Below are 25,227 nucleotides of genomic sequence, written 5' to 3' on the forward strand. Positions count from 1 at the left end.
ATCGCGCGCAAGTCACGTTGCGCAATTGTAAACATCATGAAAAGCTTCGCTGCACATCTTCATGTGCACGAGGATATGTTGAGAAAGTTACAAAATGTTATGTTTGCAAGTTTTCGAGAAAAGCGTTCCACAAAAATCATACAGAAAGAAAGAAGAGAAATAAAAAGTTGATGTTGATGATGATTTCGTACAATCACAAGAGGTTATCCTGCAACTTCGTTGCGGATAACCAAAAAAAAAAAAAGATGATGAAACAGGACAGTTACAAGGAGTTATCCGCTGAGTGCGGATAACTAATAAAAAGTTGATGATGTTGATGATGATTTCGTACAATCACAAGAGGTTATCCTGCAACTTCGTTGCGGATAACCAAAAATAAAAAGTTGACTAGACATGTAACTCGTCACTTTGACGAGTTTGGTTATCCGCCGCGCAAGTGGTGCAACATTAACATTAAGGGGATAGGTTGAGGACAAAAGGAAGTGTTCACGTTGGCATTATGACCTGAACTGAAGAATATGATATGTTGTTATTGCTGAATTTTATTATTTAAATTCATATATAGTATACACAGTATAATCTGTATCCATATCACATACAGTGTAGAATAGGTGAAATTACGGGACCCGCTATTTATTGCAATTTTTAACATGTTGACGGTTTTAAAATGAAACGCGAAGGTAGCAATTCCGAAAGGAAATTATCTCAGCAACAACGTATTAGCGTGTAGAAGAAATTTGAATACGTGAAATATTGATGCGCGCTCTTTTAAATGTAATGAATTATGACGCAAAAGATGAAAATACGACCTTTTTTATATAACTGGCCATATGATGACGTCACAACATCCGATTGGCAACATTTTTACATAATTTCGTATCTACAATCCAATAGCTTCCAGAAAAAGTTTTAATCGTGATTATCACATTTTATTCTTATGAGCTATAACAGATTAAAATTTACTGTAAAGATGAAATTAATGCCACACGTGATTTAAATTTTTAGGCATGATGACGTCAAAAAAATTAAAATATTTTTAACTCCTGCGAAAGATACTTGATTGACCTAGACAATATCAAAATCTGGGTGAAAATGGAAAACGGATAAGTGGAGATGCGCTCTATTCAATGTGATGAGCTATGACGAAAGGTACAAAAATCCTAAATTTTATATTCGCGTGGCCATACGATGACGTCACAATGTCCGGTTAGCCATATTAATAACTGATCCGATATCTACAACTCATCTACTTCCAGAATATGCCATCCACAAAAAGTTGACCGTCTAGTTTAGAAATTACGACTGTTTAAAAAAAGGCATATTTTAAACAAATTTTTTAACCTTTTCTTAAAAAACGCGCGCAAATTGTCCAATTCGACGTGCTCGTATGACGTATCTTTAAGTCGAAATTGTTTAAACTTTGGTAAAATTACTAGAAAAGGCTGGAAAAATATAAATCACGCGAAAAAAATACGTTTTCAATGCTACGTGCGCACCGCACACGTAAAAATGTGCGCACGCGTGGGAATTTTTGACATGCTTAAAACGACATGAATCGCGTAGAAAGTTGATTATAAATTAATTTTGCGCATTTTGAAATTTTAAATGCGCGTGCGCGCGTAACTTTGTGTAAAACACGCAATTTTTTTTCAACAGAAAGTTAGCGCATAATATAAATTAAACTTTTGCAAAGTTTCAAGTTGAAATGTTATTTGGTTGTCGAACTATGTTAAATACGACAAAATCGTTAAATCGCGCGTAAGTCACGTTGCGCAATTGTAAACATCATGAAAAGCTTCGCTGCACATCTTCATGTGCATGACGATATGTTGAGAAAGTTACAAAATGTTATGTTTGCAAGTTTTAGAGAAAAGCGATCCACAAAAATCATACAGAAAGAAAGAAGACAAACTAGACATGTAACTCGTCACTTTGACGAGTTAGTTATCCGCACGACAAACGCCACGTCCACGTCATACGTTAGAATATTGCACACAGAAAAAATTATGGCATTATGACCTGATCTGAAGAATATGATATGTTGTTAGTGCTGAATTCTGTCAATTTTGTGTCATATAGTATATACATGCAAACAGTATAATCTGTATACATGTTACATACAGTGTAGAATAGGTGAAATTACGGGACCCGCCATTTATTCAAATTTGTAACATGGCGACGGTATCAAGATGAAACACTAAGATAGCAATTTCGGAAGCAAATTATCTCAGCAACAACATATTAACGTGTAGAAGAAATTTGAATACGTTTAATATTGATGCGCGCTCTTTTAAATATAATGAACTATGATGCAAAAGATGAAAATACGACTTTTTTTATTTAACTTGCAATATGATGACGTCACAGCATCTGATTGGCAAAATGTTCACATGATTTCATATCTACAATCTAAGAGCTTCCAGAAAATGTTTTAATCGTGATTATCACATTTTATTTTGACGGGCTATTACAGATTAAAATTTACTGTAAAGATGAAATTAATGACCCACGTAATTAAAATTTTTAGGCATGATGACGTCATAAAAATTAAAATATTTTTATCTCATGCGAAAGATAGTTGATTGACCTAGACAATATTAAAATCTCGGAGAAAAAGAAATACGTATAAGCGTGATGCGCTCCATTGAATGTGATGAGCAATAACGAAAGACAAAAAAATTCTATATTTTACATTCGTGTGGCCATATGATGACGTCACAACATCCGTGAGGTAAAAATTCTGCATGAATTCATATCTACAACATATCTGCTTACATATTAAGTTAAAAAAATTAGGGGTAATCGTTGATCCTGAGAAGCTATAAAACATTCAAAATAGGCATAATTTTGACAACATTTTGTAACTTTTTCAACTAAAACGCGCGCAAATGGGCTAAATCAACGTGTTCGTATGACGTAATTTTAATTTGAAATGATGTCAATCTTTTTGAAAATGACTAGGAAAGGCTGGAAAATCACAATTCAAGAGAAAAAAACATGATTTTCATGCTCTATGCGCACCGTGCGCGTAATATTTTTCGCGCGCGCGGTAATTTTGTACATGCTTAAAATGACATGAAACGCGTAGAAAGTTGATTAGAAATTATTTTTGCGCATTTTGAAATTTTAAATGCGCGTGCGCGCGTAACTTTGTGTAAAACACGCAATTTTTTTCAAACAGAAAGTTAGCGCATGATATAAATTAAACTTTCACAAAGTGTCAATTAAAAATCACTTTTTAGTTATCCGCACTTGGCGGATAACTCCTTGTTATTGTATGGGATCAATATTTTTTTCTGTATTATTCTTCTTTCTTTCTCGCTATTTTTGTGTAGAGCGTTTCTCTAAAATGTGTAAACATAACATTTTATAACTTTGACAACATGTGGGCATTTACGTGAAGTTGTGCACCTCCTATTTTTGAATTACGTCAGAGTTGCGCAACGTGACTTACGCGCGATTTTATGATTTTTTATGATTGATCATAGATTAAAAACTAAAAGTGATTTTTAATTGACACTTTGTGAAAGTTTAATTTATATCATGCGCTAACTTTCTGTTTGAAAAAAATTGCGTGTTTTACACAAAGTTACGCGCGCACGCGCATTTAAAATTTCAAAATGCGCAAAAATAATTTCTAATCAACTTTCTACGCGTTTCATGTCATTTTAAGCATGTACAAAATTACCGCGCGCGCGAAAAATATTACGCGCACGGTGCGCATAGAGCATGAAAATCATGTTTTTTTCTCTTGAATTGTGATTTTCCAGCCTTTCCTAGTCATTTTCAAAAAGATTGACATCATTTCAAATTAAAATTACGTCATACGAACACGTTGATTTAGCCCATTTGCGCGCGTTTTAGTTGAAAAAGTTACAAAATGTTGTCAAAATTATGCCTATTTTGAATGTTTTATAGCTTCTCAGGATCAACGATTACCCCTAATTTTTTTAACTTAATATGTAAGCAGATATGTTGTAGATATGAATTCATGCAGAATTTTTACCTCACGGATGTTGTGACGTCATCATATGGCCACACGAATGTAAAATATAGAATTTTTTTGTCTTTCGTTATTGCTCATCACATTCAATGGAGCGCATCACGCTTATACGTATTTCTTTTTCTCCGAGATTTTAATATTGTCTAGGTCAATCAACTATCTTTCGCATGAGATAAAAATATTTTAATTTTTATGACGTCATCATGCCTAAAAATTTTAATTACGTGGGTCATTAATTTCATCTTTACAGTAAATTTTAATCTGTAATAGCCCGTCAAAATAAAATGTGATAATCACGATTAAAACATTTTCTGGAAGCTCTTAGATTGTAGATATGAAATCATGTGAACATTTTGCCAATCAGATGCTGTGACGTCATCATATTGCAAGTTAAATAAAAAAAGTCGTATTTTCATCTTTTGCATCATAGTTCATTATATTTAAAAGAGCGCGCATCAATATTAAACGTATTCAAATTTCTTCTACACGTTAATATGTTGTTGCTGAGATAATTTGCTTCCGAAATTGCTATCTTAGTGTTTCATCTTGATACCGTCGCCATGTTACAAATTTGAATAAATGGCGGGTCCCGTAATTTCACCTATTCTACACTGTATGTAACATGTATACAGATTATACTGTTTGCATGTATATACTATATGACACAAAATTGACAGAATTCAGCACTAACAACATATCATATTCTTCAGATCAGGTCATAATGCCATAATTTTTTCTGTGTGCAATATTCTAACGTATGACGTGGACGTGGCGTTTGTCGTGCGGATAACTAACTCGTCAAAGTGACGAGTTACATGTCTAGTAGTTTTTAATCTATGATCAATCATAAAAAATCATAAAATCGCGCGTAAGTCACGTTGCGCAACTCTGACGTAATTCAAAAATAGGAGGTGCACAACTTCACGTAAATGCCCACATGTTGTCAAAGTTATAAAATGTTATGTTTACACATTTTAGAGAAACGCTCTACACAAAAATAGCGAGAAAGAAAGAAGAACTAGACATGAAACTCGTCACTTTGACGAGTTAGTTATCCGCACGACAAACGCCACGCGCACGTCATACGTTGGAATTTTGCACACGGAAAAAGATTATGACATTATGACCTGAACTGAAGAATATCATATGCTGTTAGTGCTGAATTCTGTCAATTTTGTGTCATATAGTATATACAGTGCAAACGGTATAATCTGTATACAGTACATGTTACATACAGTGTAGAATAGGTGAAATTACGGGTCTTCCTGTTTATACTTATTTTTAACACGGCTTCGGTATCAAAATGAAACACTAAGATAGCAATTTCGGAAGAAAATTATCTCAGCAACAACATATTAACGTGTGGAAGAAATTTGAATACGTAAAATATAGATGCGCGCCCTTTTAAATGTGATGAACTATTACGCAAAATATGAAAATACGACTTTTTTTATTCAACTGGCCATATGATGACGTTACAACATCCGATTGGCAAAATGTTTACATGAATTCGTATCTACAATCCAATAGCTTCCAGAAAACGTTTTAATCATGATTATCACGTTTTATTCTGACGAGCTATAACAGATTGAAATTTACTGTAAAGATGAAAATAAGTGACCCACGTTATTTTCATTTTTAGACATGATGACGTCATAATCATTAAAATATTTTTAACTCATACAAAAGATAGTTGATTGACCTAGACAATATCAAAATCGGGGTGAAAATGGAAAACAGATAATTGGAGATGCGCTCTATTAAATGTGATGAGCTATGATGAAAGATACAAAAATTCTATTTTTTATATTCGCATGGCCATACGATGACGTCACAATGTCCGGTAAGCCGTATTGATGGATGATACATGATCTACAACTCATCATCTTCCAAAATACGTAATAAAAATAACTTTTACCGTTTAGTTTAGAAACTACGACTGTTTAAAAAAAGGTATAATTTTGACAAATTTTGACAAATTTTTGAACTTTTTCATCCAAAACGCACATAAATTATCCAATTCGACGTGCCCGTATGACGTAATTTGAAGTCGAAATTGTTTAAAAGTTGGTAAAATTACTAGAAAAGGCTGAAAAAACATAAATCACGCAAAAAAATCTGTTTTTAACGGTACGTGTGCTCCGCGCGCGTAAAAATTTGCGCGCGCCTGGGAATTTTTGACATTCTCAAAATGACATGAAACGCGTAGAAAGTTGATTAGAAATTAATTTTGCGCATTTTGAAATTTTAAATGCGCGTACGCGCGTAACTTTTTGTAAAACACGCATTTTTTTTTCAAAAAAAAGTTAGCGCATGATATAAATTAAACTTTTGCAAAGTTTCAATTTAAAATGTTATTTGGTTTTTGACCTATGTTCAATATATGAAATTCATAAAATCGCGCGTAAGTCATGTTGCGCAACTCTGACATAATTCAAAAATAGGAGGTGCACAACTTCACGTGAATGCCCTCATGCTGACAAAGTTATAACATGTTATGTTTACAAGTTTTTGAGATACGTGAGACACAAAAATGGGGGAGAAGGAAAGAAAAAAAAAAAGTAACAGGACAGTTACAAGGAGTTATCCGCTCAATGCGGATAACTAATAATACAGAAAAAAATATTGATCCCATACAATAACAAGGAGTTATCCGCCAAGTGCGGATAACTAATAAAAAGTTGATGTTGATGATTTCGTACAATCACAAGAGGTTATCCTGCAACTTCGTTGCGGATAACCAATGATGATGATGATTTCGTACAATCACAAGAGGTTATCCTGCAACTTCGTTGCGGATAACCAAATAGTAACTACACTAGTTCAATAACTTATTAAAAGGTAGTTTTCCCTACAAAAACTATTTGAGGTTTTATGCGAGAGGTTACCCTAAAGGTAGCAAAACAAGACCTTATTGATGAATATTACTAAAGGGCTCAACTTTCATTTATAGTATACTTGTATTGTTATCAAGCATGAAAACATGAGCTGGTTGACTAAATCCATTCTTGTGGAAAATTGTTTGCAATCACGCACAGATTAGATGACAATGCTTTATTTCTTTAGAGTAAACTAAAGACTGAGTCAGTACTATTAAAATATTCACATACTTGTAAATATAAAGAACACTTTGGCTACCAAATCGGAAGTATAAATACCCTATACTACAGGTATTGTCTACATATCTGATCCTTTTTAAAAAACATCAACTACTTATTGATGTTGAAGATGAAAGTTTCCTTGTATATAGGCCTATTGTTAAATAATTTATTTTTATCTAACATTTATTTTACTTACAGTACTCTGGACGCACCTTCATTCAAGAAGTGTGTCACTGTTTTAAAAATGTAGCTTCCAAAAAAATTATTATTAAATTATTATATTTTTAATCACACCAGTTAATTGTTGTATTCGATTGAAAACTTTCGTAGTCAACATAAAGATTCGTCGAGTACTTTTTTGTATTTGAATGGCAAATTGCTCAACAGAAAATCATTCGAATAAAAACGTTAAACAAGGCAAGCTTTTTCATTGAGAACACTCTCAACACTATTGTGTCAAGTAAGTACTCAACGGAAAAACTATACTCAACGGTAAAATCCCAATTGAATACGACAATTAATAATTTTTTTTTTTAATGTAAATTGTAAATTGTAGCCATAGAGTAATTCATATCTGCCAATGTGCCATGTCCTTGTCCTTTTAAGGATGGACATTTAGGCTGTCTAATCAAAAATGTATCTGCAAAAGCTCCAGGTCTGTTAACAATGACAGACACTATCTGTGGATGGGCTAAAATAGTACATTTTAATGTATACTCAATATATACACAATACAATACAGTATACAGTACTGTATTGGAATTTCATAATTACAGTCGTGATTGCAATGTCAATAATCCTGTTAACAACATACAATATACAGTATATGTATCTTTTAGTTCAAAAGTGTCTTGTATTGTAAAAGTACATGGTGGTACATTTTAGCTATTCTACATAGAGATGTTTTTATTATTAAACGGTGCATTTTAATGGCAATATCACTTATCACATTCTCTCCCACTTTACTACACAAAGCTCTGTCTATACAAACAAGTTTGATTAAAAAAATGTGATGTGCCTAAATATGGTAGTGTCCATATATGAGCATGTCACATTTGATAATGTAGACATTTATAAATTTCACATTAGGTATACCAGATTCAATAATGTGTAAACTTGTGAAGGAAGTCAAGTGATGGTTTACAATGGTTCACTCACGGTCATATAATAATCGTTATTTTGTGTTGAAGCTTTTTGAATAAATTGGAGGCGAGTGAGAAGAGACCAACAGGTGAAAAAGTACCTGTACAGTAGAGTGGTCAGAACTCAACAAATTTATAACTTAATTTTTAATTAACTATTATTTAAAAAAATGAATTACTGTACAAAAGTTAACCAACAACAAAAATTGAACTTTGTATTAATTATTACGAAGTTCAATATACAGTAGAATGATTTAACTCCACTTTTAAAAATATAAACACTGGAGGCATTTCTTATGTTTTAAGGTAAAGCATTCCACATAGCATTCCACATAAGCACAATACGTACAAAAGCAATGTAGTTTACTATATCTTAATTAATGAACAGTACCCTATACATTACATGAAAGGAAAACCTGAAAATGACGAATGTAAAGAAATGTCTGCTAAAGTAATCTAAGGTACTGTACTACTGTATTAATACAAAATGTTTATGAACTAGAAGAGGAAATAAATAAAGAGCTGATGAATTGTTTCCAAATACCACTACAATGGTCGCAAACCCCTTGCGTGCAAGGCATACAATACACTTTTACAACAGCTTGCTTTGGATTCAATTTCAAGTGTACTATAGTACATATTGTATGAGTGTCAAAGAGCTCCTAGATTTTTAGTATGCACGTATTTCAAAGACTTGACATTGGAATCTAATCCTACCAATACAATTACCTATTATGCAGTGGACAAACTAATAAATTAATTACTTTAGATATACAATATATACCTATATCAACTTGTAATAATTAATCTGCAGGAAAAACTACAGTAAAAGTAGACCCATAATTTGTGAGGAAAGTGTAAGAATTTTAGTTGTATATTTATTATGTAATTAAAGGCTATAAAAGATGGTCAACCAGACCTTGATTTAAAAGGAGCGCCATGGCGCTGACGCTCCTTGGCGCTCCTGAAAACGATCAAAGGAGCGCCTAAAATAGCGCTCCCCAACCTGTTACAGTGCGTCATAAAAATAATAAGAATATTAACCCCGAATACAACACACAGTCTATATAGTCGCGCAAACGATCTTTGTTATGGCTACCCCCGATAGGCTAGGCGCGCCTACGATCTTTGATGTTGCGAGAAAAATATCGTAAACAATTCATTCTAAATATAGGAGTATCAGAACGTTCAATCGGTCGCTCAAAAAGACTGCCGACAGAAGACCGTAATTATACAGACCTAGTTTTTTTGGTCACATGGCATGAAACGCGATACTCTCTGCTTTACCGCAACATCTCACATGTTTTTTTGGAGGGTGGCTGCCGACGATAAACAGTAATTAAGATCGTGTACCTGGATTTTGTGTCACATGACATGAAACATAATACTCTCTGATCTTAACTGCTCACATGTTTTCCCCTCCAAATTCTGGTCGTAATCATTTTAAAAGGCTTAAGCCTTTATGTTAAATCTTATAGTAATTAATAATAATATGGAATATATATTTATTTTGCATATATTTTGTTGGTGTCCTAGCCTAGGCTAGGTGTCGTTGTTTTTATAATTCGCTAACCCAAGGTAGGATTAAATAATTTATAGTGTAGGCCGCCGAAACTAGACTAGATAGCCTCGACTCTCTCTGCGTGAGCTGAGGTCCACGGACCCGATGTCGTCTCGTCGGCGGATTTCCGTCCAAATTAGGATAACCGATGCGTAGGCCTAGCTAGGGTGGCTACAAAAATTGACGTCTACTATCTTTAGATATGATTTTAATTAGCAAACAATACATTGTTTGTTTGCATTGTCCATGCTTCTAAAGGCGATGACAATGGTGTTTACTAACCCTACGAACCACCCTACGATCGACGCGTAGCGGCGTAGATAATTATCATAACAATACATCGTAGACTACGTTCAGAGAACAATGACCTACGATGAATTTTACGTGCGAGAGTACCATTTCCGGCCATCTAGAGGTGTCATTTATCAAAATTCGGCTCGCCACAGGCCCAACCATGGTGGGCCTGTGCCTCGGTTACTTAATCAAAATAATGGCTCTCCTCAACATATTGAGGAGAGCCATTAGGAGCTCTCCTCTTATATTTATAAATCAAGGTCTGGTCAACTCTCAATATTACTCCAAAACAAGATTTGAAGTCTAAAATGTCCCAAATTCTTCTTTTTTATATTATAAACACATATTACAATACTATAATTTCTGGAAAACTAGACTTTAAGCATGCCTAATAGTATCCGGTTTTAGGTGAGGCCACTGTCCAGTAGGACTGCAGTAGTATGATAGAGTACAAATCCCCCTTCCCCTTTAGTTAATTCAAAAGAAAGGAAACACTGTACTTCTCATAAATCTAAAGGTAACAAAGGGTGTCAGACAGTGACAAAGAATATTGTTATATATGACAAATTTAACTTTAAATCAAAAATAGAGTATAGGGGATCTTGATTGTTAAAGTGAATGCCACGTTACAATAGTCTGTAGTCTCTGTTCTTAGTAACATTATGGACAATTTTGAATATTAATATACTTCATACAATATACTGTAAATATTCTATTTATATCTTGAAAGAATTTCATTTAGCTTCGATTTTGTATAGATGACAAATTTCGTTTTTGTAAAAGCACAAGTTAACGGAGTACTTACTCGAACGTTTCGATCTCTATCAGAGATCCTTCTCAACTGACTGCGGAGTGTTAATGCAGCTTGGTCATTCTTGACGTCATCTGTTGATGACGTTGTACGCCTCCGGTTGTAGGTTGGAGAGTGGGAACCATGGTGAGCGACACTAATGTTTACGAACTGCTAAAACGTAATCCAACACAAAACTATAAACGAAAAGTGGTCAACATCATAGGCAGGTTGTTCAAAGAAAAGAAAATCAACTACAGAGAGAAAGAATGGCTGTTTCCCACGGCTGAAATTGTACCTAGGTTGTATTGTCTTCCGAAGATACATAAACCAAATTGGCCATTAAGACTTATAGTAGATAACATCAACACCGTTTTTTACACCGTTGCACAATTCCTCACCAAAATCCTGGGTCCGCTTGTCGGAAACACAGAACATCATGTAACTTACTCAGGAGAGTTGGCGAGTGAACTAAAAGAAATAATAGTCAAACCAAGTGAAACATTTGTCTCGTTTGACGTAGTATCTCTGTTTACAAAAACACCAGTAGAAGAGGCCCTCAAAGTTGTCGAAAATCGCCTAACAACAGATCCGACACTTCTGGATAGAACTAAACTACATGTGACAGACATAATGGAGCTCCTCGGTTTAATTGTGAACAAAACCTATTTCTCGTTCAATGGTAACATTTATAGGCAAATACAAGGCATTGCTATGGGAAGCCCAATAAGTCCTATATTGGCGAACTTGTATCTAGAGTGGCTCGAACATCAAGCCATAAACACGGCACCCACTAACATCAAGCCTGTGTATTGGAAACGATACGTTGATGATGTATTAGCTATCATCCCCATAGGTACAGAACATACATTTAACACACATCTTAATAACATCGATATAACTGACAATATCAAGTTCACCACAGAATCGATGACAAACAACACAATACCTTTCCTGGACATGCTCATCACACTCAATGACAATGGAACAGTTACCACCTCAGTCTATCGGAAGCCCACTCACACAGACCAATATTTACATTTCAACTCACATCATCCACTCGAACACAAACTGGGGCTTATAAACACGCTTGTGGACAGAGCTGAGAAGGTAGTGGGAGATATGGATTTGAGGAAAGTTGAGATGGATAACATCAAGAAAGCGTTACACAACTGCCAGTATCCAGAGTGGTCCTTCCAGAGAGTTATGGAAAACCGAAAAAGAAAAAAGAACAAAGGACACGAACCACAGAAGGAAAAGATCAAGATGCGAGGTAGCATAGGAATCCCCTATGTAAAAGGAATGGCAGAAAGAATACGACGCACTCTCTCCTATCACAATGTCGGAACCTATTTCCTACCCCAAAATAAAATCAAGAATAGCCTCGTCCACCCAAAAGATAAAATCGAGAAGATGGATACATGTGGAGTAATCTACGAAGTCACCTGCCGCAACTGTCCACAAGTTTACATTGGGGAAACAGGGAGGGCATTACAAACACGAATTAATGATCACAAAAAAAGATGTTACAACAAACACGGGGGGAGTAATGACTAGGGCCTCCAGAACATCCACATCTTCGATCATACACAAATCTGCCATTACAGAACATGTCATAAAACACAATCATGTACCGAACTGGGAGGCTACCATCTTAACCAAAGAGCCTAAACGCAAAGACAGACAGATTAGAGAATCATTACATATAAGGAGAAATAAAGAGAAGACCATGAACCGGGACACTGGAGCCCACGAACTCTCGCATTTGTACAATGATTTGATAGACACACCACCTGGCCGAGCCCCGCACAACCTCCAACCTACAACCGGAGGCGTACAACGTCATCAACAGATGACGTCAAGAATGACCAAGCTGCATTAACACTCCGCAGTCAGTTGAGAAGGATCTCTGATAGAGATCGAAACGTTCGAGTAAGTACTCCGTTAACTTGTGCTTTTACAAAAACGAAATTTGTCATCTATTCTATTTATAGATGATTGTTTTAAAAGCAATGAATAGTAACAGATTTTCAGCGCCCTGAGCAAACATTTTGAAATGGCGCACTAGAAATGGAACGATTGATCGATTTCCAAAGTTGACATTACAGTCAGAAATATTATACTGTACCATTCCTCAGTGAAAATGTTATAATTTATGTTGCTCCAATAGTTGGATATGTTCCAGCATTTTACACATCATACCATAATAAAACTTCACCTCTATGATACACTTCTTTGTAGTGCTAAAATCAAAACACCTGCCTTATCACTAACACCTTGATAATTGTACATACTGTACACAAAGTAGTACATGGTGAATATCTACAGTACACAGTGTTCTCTGTTGTTCTATGAAATTTCACAAAGATGAACAGGAAAAGTAAAAAAAGCTAAAAAATGTATTGGCATAGAATTATAACATTTAGACTAACAAGGCCATATACTGTACATGGCTGGAATCGCGTGCTCAAATTTGAGTTAGTGTTTACCGACCAACATAGTGAGCTGTATGAGGCTAAAAATAGATTGCTGCTGAAATTAAAAACTACAGTTAGTTGATCCCAATTAAGGAGACATCTTCGGACCAATTCCCTTAATAGATATGCTCCGAAATTAGAGGTTGGCCAGTACAGTATAGTGTACAGTAAACATTTACTCCAGTTTCGTTTCATAGGGGTAAAAAAGGAGGGGGTGCAGTACTGCATCGCTTTGTGATGGTTTGACCCAACTTACAACTGCATTACATTATACAGTAGGAATTCGTTAGAGGTGCATAGGATTATATTTGGTCATATGGTAGTATAAACAAAAGTAATCTCAGAATCAGAAAAAGTTTTTCCAATTAAAAAGCAAATTTTAGATTTATTAGCCAACACCTCTCTGGGCAAATCAAAAGATCTTTCAACACAAGTTTCTCACTGCAAATTCAGAAAAAAAAAATCTATTAAACTTTTCAACTTTTGATATATCCTAGGGCCAAGTCAGGTCAGTTTATGTAGTTTAACCAAAGCCTATGGCTGTTACTGTTAATTTAATCAAAAATGCACACAAGACAGAGCTTTCATCATGAACACAAAGTTATTCTGTGTTGGAAGGTAATTGTTCTTACCAAAGATCTTTACTAGATTACTTTTTCTTGACAACAATAGTTAAACGAAACATACTTATTATACTTTTATATCATATTATTTTGTAAGTACAGAACACTGTCGTACAAAAGAGTTCAATTTATATAAAAGCCTTGCCTACTGTACAGTACTGATATTTTGAAGTTCAAATTTAACAAATAATGATAAAGGAATATGCCATATCTACAATAATATTTCTCAAAATTCATAAATAATATAAACTAGAAAGCCACTCCGAGAGGGCATATCTCCGCCTACTGTAAAATTCTCTTACATAAGATTTCTCCGGTAAAAAAAAAAATATATATATATTTCTGCGTGTCTTAATGCTGTTTGTGATTTAGGCTAATTTCATTACAAGCATGTGTATGCGAGTTTGGTGTAATGGTTATGTAACAAGCCTTTCAATTAACAATAGCTTCAGTCGACTAACAATAGAACAGCAACGCGAAAATCAAACGAGTGAATTTGAAAAGAAATAGGTTTTTTAAACTACTCGCATCAAAAAACGTGCACATTATATCAGATTATGTTTTAAAATTACAAATCACAAATTATAACTCTTGCCTCTTGTTAAAAAATGAAGTTTTTTGGACAAGTAGTTTGAGAAAATGCAATTTCAGTTTACTTGTTACTTTAAGACTGCTCGCCGGCTTTTGAAAAATTCTGTCCTATCTTTTAACACTAGCATGTCTAAAAAAGTATACTAAAAAGTGGTCCAGAATTGGGACTGTGTTCCCAAATGGTCCCAAAATCTAATGGAATGGTCCTTGACCACATATCTACAGTGTATATGTCTATTCATTTTGGTAAAGATCGTGTAATTACTTTTTGAGTAATCCTGCTAACAAACAAACAAACAAACAAACACACGCTACCGATTACATATACATATCTAGAGTTTATAAAATATGTGGTAGAAGAACCCAAACTGTTACCACAAACCAGCTTTGATTCTACTATTACTATACAATATGGCTTGGAGCGATGCAAAATCTGCTATTGCTAGTACATTACATTATGGAATATAAAAATAGTTTTATAAGCTCAGCAATTGTTGTACTCTATTAATATAAATGAATTGAATTTAATTCATAAAGAAATAAGATAGAATTTTTCAACAATTATGAAGGTCATTGCTATACTGTATAAATACTAATATAGTAATATCATTGTTCTAATATTGATTATCAGAATTAAAGATCCCACGTACAGTACACTATGTTGTAACTGTATCCATGGAAACCAACTATTTACTCAATGATTGAAAGCTTCAAAATAAATTATTTAAAATCAATTAATATTGATAAATAATAAATAGAAGAAAATAAATTTTGAGATTATGCATAAAAATAAGAAAAAAAACCTCACAAACTAAGCACAAAGACTATTGTAAAACAATCCCAATAAAATACGAGAATTTAAATACTGTACATACTGTACTACTGTACTGTAGATAGTAGTAGCGATTATTAAAATTGGTCAAGGGTTATTTAACAATTATTGTAAGGAACCTCTTATGATGATTACAAATCCTATCCAATTAATCACTCTTATGTAGTTATTCAACATTATAAAAACATATATATTAATAATTAATTTCTACCACTTAAATTTCCAATCTAGTTTTTAAATGTAGTACACATTCTATTCAAAAACTATCTCATAGTCTTATAAATTCATAAAATGATATTAAATTAAAAAAGATAAAAAAGTACTGTAGTCGTAAAGATTTATTCCAGTTACTGTTCACTAATAACATAACTATCAAAATACAGTATAAGTTTAAATTCACTGGGTACTGTACTATAGTATATTATGTTCTAATATGCAATATATTTCTTTACAAACCAAGATATAATGTAAGTGCTATAGACCTAAAGTCAGTACAAATTTAAATTCTGTATTCGCCATTAAAATACAAAAGTACATGGCAAGGAATGACCAAAGTTTAAAATAAAACTTTGACCCTCAGGCTGGTTACCGTACTCTGTCTCAGAACCCAGAAAAATCATAGACATCACTGGAATATTTAAATTTCTAGAAACTGGGTCATTCAAGTCCAGGTTCTGAGCAACATATGATAAATCATTTTGAAGTCCACAACTTCTCTGACAACCAAATACCTCACAACAACCACCCTAATTTAACAGCAATAAGTACAAAGAATGCTAAAAATTGAATTATGAACTATAATAAAGTTATATTGAAATTGAATACAGGTTGGTAGGTACAAGATTGTGTCAGTCTGCAGGTGTCCAGAATACCTGATCTCTCATGTGCCACCACAGACTGGTCTAAATTTCCCCCCAAGGAGTATAATTTCCTACTGTATGTCCAAGTTTCAATACAGCTGGTGAAATACTAGTCATAAACACTACAGACTTCATACTTTACACTATTCATGTACTTTAACCTCAATTTCAAACTATTATAATTTATAGCTGCTTGTGTGAAGTCACTGCCAAGTTTAGGAAAATAAAGTTGCAGATGTATTTTCAATGACGTAAATCCTACTTCCCCACAGAGATCATCAACCTATTTTGTACTAATCTTCTGGTTTGGTAATTGTAAAGTTGGCAAGCTCTGGTCAAGTACAGTAGGAATGCTAAATACACAGTAGAGCCTCTGTTTTACGTACCCCGATTTTACGTTCCCTTGATTTTACGTACGCTAAAAATGACCAATGATATCATCATTTTCTTACATTGAGGGCGCAATTTAACAACAAAATACAAGACCACTTTACTTAAACACCGCACAGCCTGTATACAGTCACGATATAGACACAGTACTTTTATAGTTAGGCTTCGCATCTTGCTAGGCCTGCTAGCCTAGTCTAGGAAAGGCCTAGCTAAGCTAGTGACCACCTGCATGCTGTACAGTAAAGCAGGTAAACACAGCAGCCTTTTATGTAACTACAATCTACGTATTTGGGAGTCAATTTAAGGTCAACCTGGATTTTACGAATCCCATGTTTTATGCATGCCTTTCGGTCCCGTACCGTTCGTAAAATGAAGGTCCTACTGTACCTAAACATTTCTTTCTTTCTACTGACCTCTAGGTCAAATACGTAGAAAACAACAATGCAATATTAAAATAGTTCAATTTATAATTGAACAATAACAGCTCAGGAAAAAATGCACAGAAATAGTAACCATTATAATTATTCAAAAATGTTAACTGTTTTCATTTTAAAACAGAATTCTCAAGTCTAAAATTAATGATCAATGGTTTCGATAACAAATGTCTGCAGTACAGTAAATAGAAAACTTCAGTTTTACGCATCATTTCCAGCAGTTATTTTACACATGCGGACGTGTTTTTGATGCGGAGAATGATTTGGGATTTGATGTGCATTGTAGTTACTTTGTATTTTTTTAATATAAAAGGCAACCACGCTATGTTTTAATGCTTGTACAGTACGATCAGGAAAGAAAATACTGGAAGCAGTACAGTAGTTTATATACAGTTATCCTTATTTTTGTACATCCATAATTGGGCCAAATTTCCGTATATTTATTGGAACTCTGTCATAATTCAAGATGGAAGTGTTGCGATTGATTATAATTAATCAATCTACAGTATTGTGCTTTTTTCATAAATTGTCTTTTATAGTTGTAGTTGTGATATAATTGATATTAAATGGTTTGAAAGAGGTTTGTGCAGTGTTTTTGGGGTTTGCACAGTTTAGCAATAACCCATGCACACTCCTTCCTTGCTGTCAAATTATTATATTGCACCATGGAGTAAAACTCAAGATTGTACTGTACAGTATATTGTATTCTATAGTAGGCACAGCAGCCTTGCCCATAGACACAGCCACAACCTACTGTCTATACAATATATTGTATTCTATAGTAGGCACAGCAGCCTTGCCCATAGACACAGCCACAACCTTTAAGCTGTTGCTCCATTCTGTAACACATGCTGTTTTAATCTCTGCATTTCTTATTGTTTTTAGGGTAATATATGCATGCATACACAATAGCAAAATTCACAACTGAACTGCTATGGGCAAAAAATTGGTATGGTTCATTCATTGAAGTTGTGGGTTAATTAAGCACTAAATATAAGGTACACTGTACATCAACATTGCTAAACAGTTGTTACAGTATATGAACATATAGTAGTTACAGTAACTGTTTAAAAAAACAGATGAATACACAAATATGTATTACCAATATATTACAAGTATTAATGTGTTAAGTATTTCTTTAGAGTACAATAATAAAGTAGTTCTGAATTACAGTAAAACAGATATTGTCTCATACTAAATACAGTTAAAAAACTGAAAGATAAAACTTGCTAAATGCAAACACGTCTCTATAGAATTTAAAAATGTATATGTTTGATTAAAAATCATAATTTTGTTGTTTTAAAACATTTTAAAGTTGTTTACATCCTTTTAAATTAATATTGAAAAATAATTACAATATTTGTGGTTATTACGGTATATTAAATAGTTCTTTCATACAGTTACCAAATTTACATTAACTGTAGTTTTGTTTAATTGGAGCATTCTTTCAAATTTGAGAAGACCCACACTAAGCTGGGAATCAATTCATTCTTTGCAGGGTATAACATGCAGTTAATTTGAAAATTTAAATTTGCTGGCTTGAATTGAGCTCATGTACTACTTATAGTAGGAAGGTAAAGAGGAAGATGGAACTAATCTCTCAAATTTAACAGAAACTGCATTCAAGAGCAGCAAATGCGGTATACTCTCTCAAAAATAATATAACTGCAGGTACAGTACAGTATCAAAAAGTAATTCATAATTTCATTTACAGGTAGCTGTTAAAAGAGGATAGTGCCACCCTCCCTCTCTGGTAGTGTCCCATCTTAGGCAAGTTTTTAAGCCCGTTTGATGTGATGTTGTACAGTACTGTTAAGTGTACAATTGCTTTTGTGTTTCTTTATTTTTTAAACTGTCCAGACACCAGCAAAAGTGTGTTTCCATAGATCAAGATTGAGCCCCAATGAAACCAAACCATTTTTACCTGCACTATACCACCATATTGAAAAAAAAGAAGTTCCTGCCAAATATTGCAATTCCTCAATTAACCTTTTCAAGTAGCCTTTCCAGATGGTTTTGTTCAGTACAAAACACATAATCCTTCTACTACTACACAGTATATATGTGAATTTAAGCGTAGAAATGTTCTGCAATTTTCTTTTTATTCTCCATACCTTTAGTACAGTACTATGTACAGTATTATAAATATTTTAAAAAGAAAATATACTTTATAGTGAGGTACTGTGGTGCAGTATTTAGAGTATTGGGCATACAGTTGGCAAGTTCCGCCTTGTTCTTCTCCACCCCAGGTATAGGTACGGGTACTGGTATGTACCGAGAAGGTAACTGTAAGGTGAAACTTGTTAGAAAAGAGTGGCGTACAATATGTACCAGGTACCAGTCAGTGTACTGTAAACATGCACAATACTGTAAATTAAGTCTGGCCCAAACGCTAAAGAAAATGGAGATGGGCAGTACACAGATTTTCCAACCATCATATCCAAGGGTGTGTATATTGGCAGACATACAGCAGACTTTCACCATGTTAAACATTTATGAGAAAATTGTCTTCCTTATCCTCCAAGATAAGAAGATGTTAAAAATACATTTAAAATTGGGGTAAACAAGCGTACAGTACACATGCATGTCATTTCTAAATTTAAAATGTAAGATAAACAAACCTATCAAACATTCGGGTTAGGGTTAGGTTAAATATAACCGAGGGATACAAAAAGTGTTTACTGGTTGTAACCTGAAAAAAAGTTGAGGCTTGATCTGGCAATTCAACTTGTAGAATTTTGAATTAATATTTTCGATTTGTTCATTTACTATTTATTTGCTACTGTTGTCGGTTTAAAGTTCATTTTGCTAATGTGATTTTTACTTGCTTGCTAGTGAAAAAAGGAAGTGAATTTCGATGACAGGTACAATACGAGCTACTGTATTATTATTGTGATTTAGTAATATTCGATAAGGTTTCATCTTTGTAACACACACACGACACATGTCACTGTAGTATCGCATCACAGTTAACACATGATTCTACAGTACATTACAGTACATCGCGATCACTATCGCATTACTACCAATGGTTTGTTTTTTTAATTTCGCCAACCATGCAATTCGACCAATCAAAAGTTCACCATTCATCGTATCGTCGCACTCATCATCTCGGCCGTTAAAAAAATGTTTTGATACTGTATCAGTCCTACTGTATACTAGCCTACTGTATTAATTATTTTAAAATATTGTCTTAAGTGCAAATTCAAATTTGAATGTTTTTTTTTCTGCGAAAAATGTTTACATATGATATTATATCAATTTTTTTTAATTTAAAGTATTAAATTTACAAGAAAAATTTGAAGAAAAAACCTACCTCTCCAGTATATGAATATTTTGCCCGTAATATTTTTCTATATAATCTAGTTCTATTGTCATCATCAAATGGCATTCTACCACTTAAGAGGATATAGGTAACTACACCTAGTGCCCAAAGGTCTACTGCGTTTGTATACGACTTCCGACATAAAATCTCCGGTGCAATATATTCAGGAGTTCCACACGTTGTATTCATCATTACATCATCACCACCTTTACGACAACTTGCTAATCCAAAGTCTGTTATCATTATTTTGGAATTTTTTCCTGGATGATAATATAGTAAATTTTCCGGTTTAATGTCTCGGTGTGTAATTCCTAAATTGTGCAAGTACTTGACAGCATCCAACACCATTCTCAGTACCTGAGTTGCATCCCTTTCATTAAAATTTCCCTTAGCAACAACACGGTCAAATAGTTCTCCACCAGTTGCGAGTTCCATTACCATATATATTCTGTCTTTACTATCAAAAACTTCTATTAATTGGATAATGTGTGAATGCCTTACTCTTCTAAGAATTGATAGTTCTGTTTCACAAACCTCTTTGCCCTCCTTTCTTTTTTCTACCATTTTAATTGCATAAGGTTGCTTAGTCGTTCGATGTTCAACACGAACCACCCGGCTAAAACTTCCAGTTCCAATTAATGCTTTAATTACATATTTAGCCGTCACTCTCGGATCAACCTTTACTTTGTATTTATGTACTTTTGGTCTGCTGGTATTGTCTGGTTTAGAGTAAGGAGTTACAACTCCACTTCCAAAACCCGTAGTTTCCACATGTTTTACGAAGTCCTTCTTACCAATAATCGGGGAATCAGGGGCTAGCTTTCCACTACCGCAGCCCATCTTGGAAGCGATTGCCCGTGTTGGATCGACTGCCAGAACTAAGTACGGTAGGCTCAGGCATAACTCGATATAAGCAAGCACAAACAACGAATTTTCATTGCAACTAGATGCTTAAAATATCTATCAACCATCCAAGATCCATATCAGTTTAAAAGTTAAGGTTACTTCTTATTACTAGAATCACAATTCTGTGTTTTAACACTTAAAGTTCACTACCCAACGCCTGTCATATTCACCATGCTAACCACTATGTTTTTCTTATGTTTTGGTAGGTTCTTTGGTAGTTGCTTACGATCGGAGAAGACGATATTCATCCGCGGTGGTACCAAATGTAATGCGGTTTCTATATTCTCTTTTGACCTTCAAGAACACAAGATTACTACAGTATTTGAAGTGTATGTTTTAAATTACAAACAGCCAAAAACAACAGATTTATTTCTTTATTTTAACTTTATCTATTGTTTGAATCGATGACTCATAATTTAAACAGTTGTAAATGATCATAGTTAAAATGAGTAATACACTCATCTCTGTGTTTACAAAATTATAATTTGTATTTTGTGGTTGGTAAAACTTAGAAGAGACAGGACATTTTATGTACAGTAACAGTAATGTATATATATTTTTCTAAATAAGCAAAAAAAAAGTATCATTCCAATTTACAGTTTTGTTAAATGTTTCAGTTGAAAGAAAGAGGTTGGAGAGGGCGACAAAAGGTTGCAAACTTTGTATATATTTTTATTTTTATGAAAACTTCAATCATCATCATTAATTTAATTGTGTACTGTAGGCCTACTATAAAACATAGTTTGAATTTATTTGTCAGTTACAATTATTAATAATTTTCCATATAGTTCAGTCGTGGGAATATAATCGCAATAATGCGAAGAGTGGTTAAAACGTCACAAATGTGTCAAAGTACGGTATGCACTATCGCACCGCTTATCTTATGTTGATTAATTGAAACAGACACTGATTATTTTTTTCTAATAGAAAAAAAATGTAAAACATGTCACCATGATTGTAGATTTTCAGTTGGTAAAAAAAGAGAGATTATTTATAGACTCTAATGAATTCAAATACAGTGGAAGCAATTTGCCAAAAGGAAATTTCAGATCTAAATTTGGTAATGAAGTTAGCTAAGCTTTTTTTAGTTTACTTGTTATAACATAATAAGGCAATTACATGCCGAACGAGAGATTTAATTTACTCTGGAACACAAGGGAACTAAAGTGCAGCATTATAGTATTTGAAAATTATATATCTAGGGCAGTACATGACCTGTTGATGTATTAATACATATGGACATACTAATAAATATATTAACTCTGATAACAAAAAGTGTTTATTAGAAGTGTAAACACATATGGTTCTTGGAAACTTACAATGCCTCACATAGTGGCCAAATCTGGCATAATTATGCCGTCTGGCATAATTTTGACCATCTGGCATCTGGCATTTATGCTAGGCATAATTTTATGAAATCTGGCACAATCTGGCATAATTTGAAAAACGCAAACATACAACATATTCACCACGATTTAGCATATTATCTGGCATAATTTGTACACAATCTAGCATAATTTGGCTGAAAACCCGAAGAGCTTTTTTTTTTTTTTTTTTTTTTTTGGCTTCCCACCTTTGTGGTACATAAAACATACACATAAACCGCCCTCTTATTCACTGTTTTGGTGCACTTTTAGCCTTAATTGTGTCTGGCATAATCTGGCATAATTTTGTGCTGCCACCTAGCATAATTTCATTTCGCTCGCTGGCCACACTGATGCCTCAGGAAATTTACTTAAGTGGGAAGTATGAAGGAATGAGCACCTATCATCTCTTGATAATTTGAAAACAATCATAACGGTACCATTACGTCAGAGTATGGCAAAACGTCTGACCAATTAACATAGCTCCTTGACACAAACTACATATTTCTCAGTAGTTAACATTTACTGTATCAACAATCAAATTACGTTAAATGCCAGCCACCTGTACCAACTATACAATAACATTTATATTGCCACCATTACTATCAAATAGATTTAACCAAACATTCATTTTTTGATTATTATTATTATTAATTAGAGGAATAATGAACAAATTGTGGTGTTGAGAATTTAAATTTATTTATTTATTTATTCAGCATCCATTCAACAATACATTAAAAATACAAACAAAGAAAAAAAACAAACATTTGGAATTTTAAAATTGAATAAAACCAAAGTGAATGGATGCAAGGACGACCCATAAAATTGACATGTCAATTTATTTCCAATTCATTGTAACAAGTCTGCAATTTTGTAGAGGGCGTGATTTAGGAAATAATTGTGAATCTGGATGTTTCCAGAGAGTGTGTCGAACCAATCTATCTTTGGCGAAATATCTGAGACCATTAGGATAAGTAACTGAGAGGATTAATTCCACAAAAATTTAGCATTGTGTCTGTCTAGATTCCATGCTCATCTCAACTCCCAACATCATAACAAGTGGTTTGTTATAATGGCCGTCATCAAGGCACAACCATTGATAAAACAAATGTTGGTAGTGTTTGCACACCTTTTGCTTTATTATATCATGTGAAAGACTGGATGGAGACATGGATAAAATAAGCTATTCTCCAGGTATGTAGCAGGCACATTTTTTCCATTTCAAAATCACAGGCTTAAAATTCAAATATGCTTGGAAGTTGCTATTTAAAAAAATTTAAATAAATAAAGAAAATAATGTAACAATTTAAAAATGGTAGAAGTGAGCTAAATCTAAATATTAAACTTGTAAATGATGCGTATGAGAAAAGGCTTTACCTAATTTGTGATCCCGTCACAAGATTCACATATTTCTGGGATCTGCCTTCGTCCATTTTCTTTATTATTTCTTGCCATTGTTGTTTTTTGTTACTTTTAACTCTAGGCCTAATAGTAAAATAATAGGAAGTAATGTCAATGTTATTGACGCGGTTTACAGGCGCGATGTTATTAGCCAAAGTTAAGAAAATAATGGAGGATAACTCACACCTGTTGAATGATAAATATGTTGTTAATAAATCAGGTAAAATTCTATTCCACTTGATGTAGAAAATCATTTGTCCACAACTCTATACCCTAACCCTCAACATATCAAAGATAGTTTGTTTTTTGTTTTCCTTCTGTAAACATAACTTTTTTACTAATATAGTTTTAATGTATTGTATTGATATTTTTAATGTTTTATATGTTGTATGTGTTTTTAAGCATCAAGGAAAACAAATTTCATGTTCGCCTTGTTGTGTTCATGACAATAAAGATTTATCTTATCTTATCTTACTTTTTGTCTTTTGGATGTTAATAAATGTTCTTTGAATTGAATTCTGCAAAATCTCCACTTTATTCTTGTTGAACTTATGTATGTTACCACCTACATGTTGAACTGTTGTTTAAATAAAGATATAGGATAGAAAAACAGAAAGTATATTTACAAAACAATTTATATTTAGTATTTTACAACACATTAATATAAAGAATCAGGCATGAAAAAAAAGTATCAAATTTGTGAAAGTTTTTAAAAAGAAGAGTGTTTCAAGTCAATTTAATAAAGAAAGAGTAAAATGACTCTTTCCCAATTTAATTGTTTGAATTGCTGTAAGGAAGTGATGGAAGTAATCAATCCATCTGCCACAAATGTTCTATGTGCTATCAGGGAAGAGTTAAATTATTATTATTAATTTAACTCTTCCCTGGTGCTACCTCTAAACAAAAACCCCCTCCCCACCCACCAAACTTCCTCTATATATATGATTTCTACTCTTCTACTCTATTTGATAACATTCTCTATTTCATTTTAATTTTTGAAAAAAATCAGAAACAAAGAGCCTTTTCTTAAGTAAAGTTTTTATTTAACGATACATTGAATAGACCGATAAAAGATTTCATATTATAATCAAAGGTATGAGTTGACATTATTCAACAAACAAGTATTTAAAGTC

General features: G+C 33.5%; 1 protein-coding gene across 1 annotated transcript in view; it reads right to left on the reverse strand.

The window, feature by feature from the left end:
* Positions 1-21,508, reverse strand: part of LOC140057298 (serine/threonine-protein kinase H1-like) — a 34,535-nt gene extending 13,027 nt beyond the window's left edge. Inside the window, exon 1 of the mRNA XM_072102893.1 lies at positions 20,415-21,508. Coding sequence (XP_071958994.1) covers positions 20,415-21,263 — 849 coding nt within the window. The 5' untranslated portion in view covers positions 21,264-21,508. The remainder of the gene's footprint in view (positions 1-20,414) is intronic.
* Between the last annotated feature and the right edge of the window lie 3,719 nt (positions 21,509-25,227).

Source organism: Antedon mediterranea, chromosome 8 (assembly GCF_964355755.1).
Source record: "Antedon mediterranea chromosome 8, ecAntMedi1.1, whole genome shotgun sequence".
Classification (NCBI taxonomy): Eukaryota; Metazoa; Echinodermata; class Crinoidea; order Comatulida; family Antedonidae; genus Antedon; species Antedon mediterranea.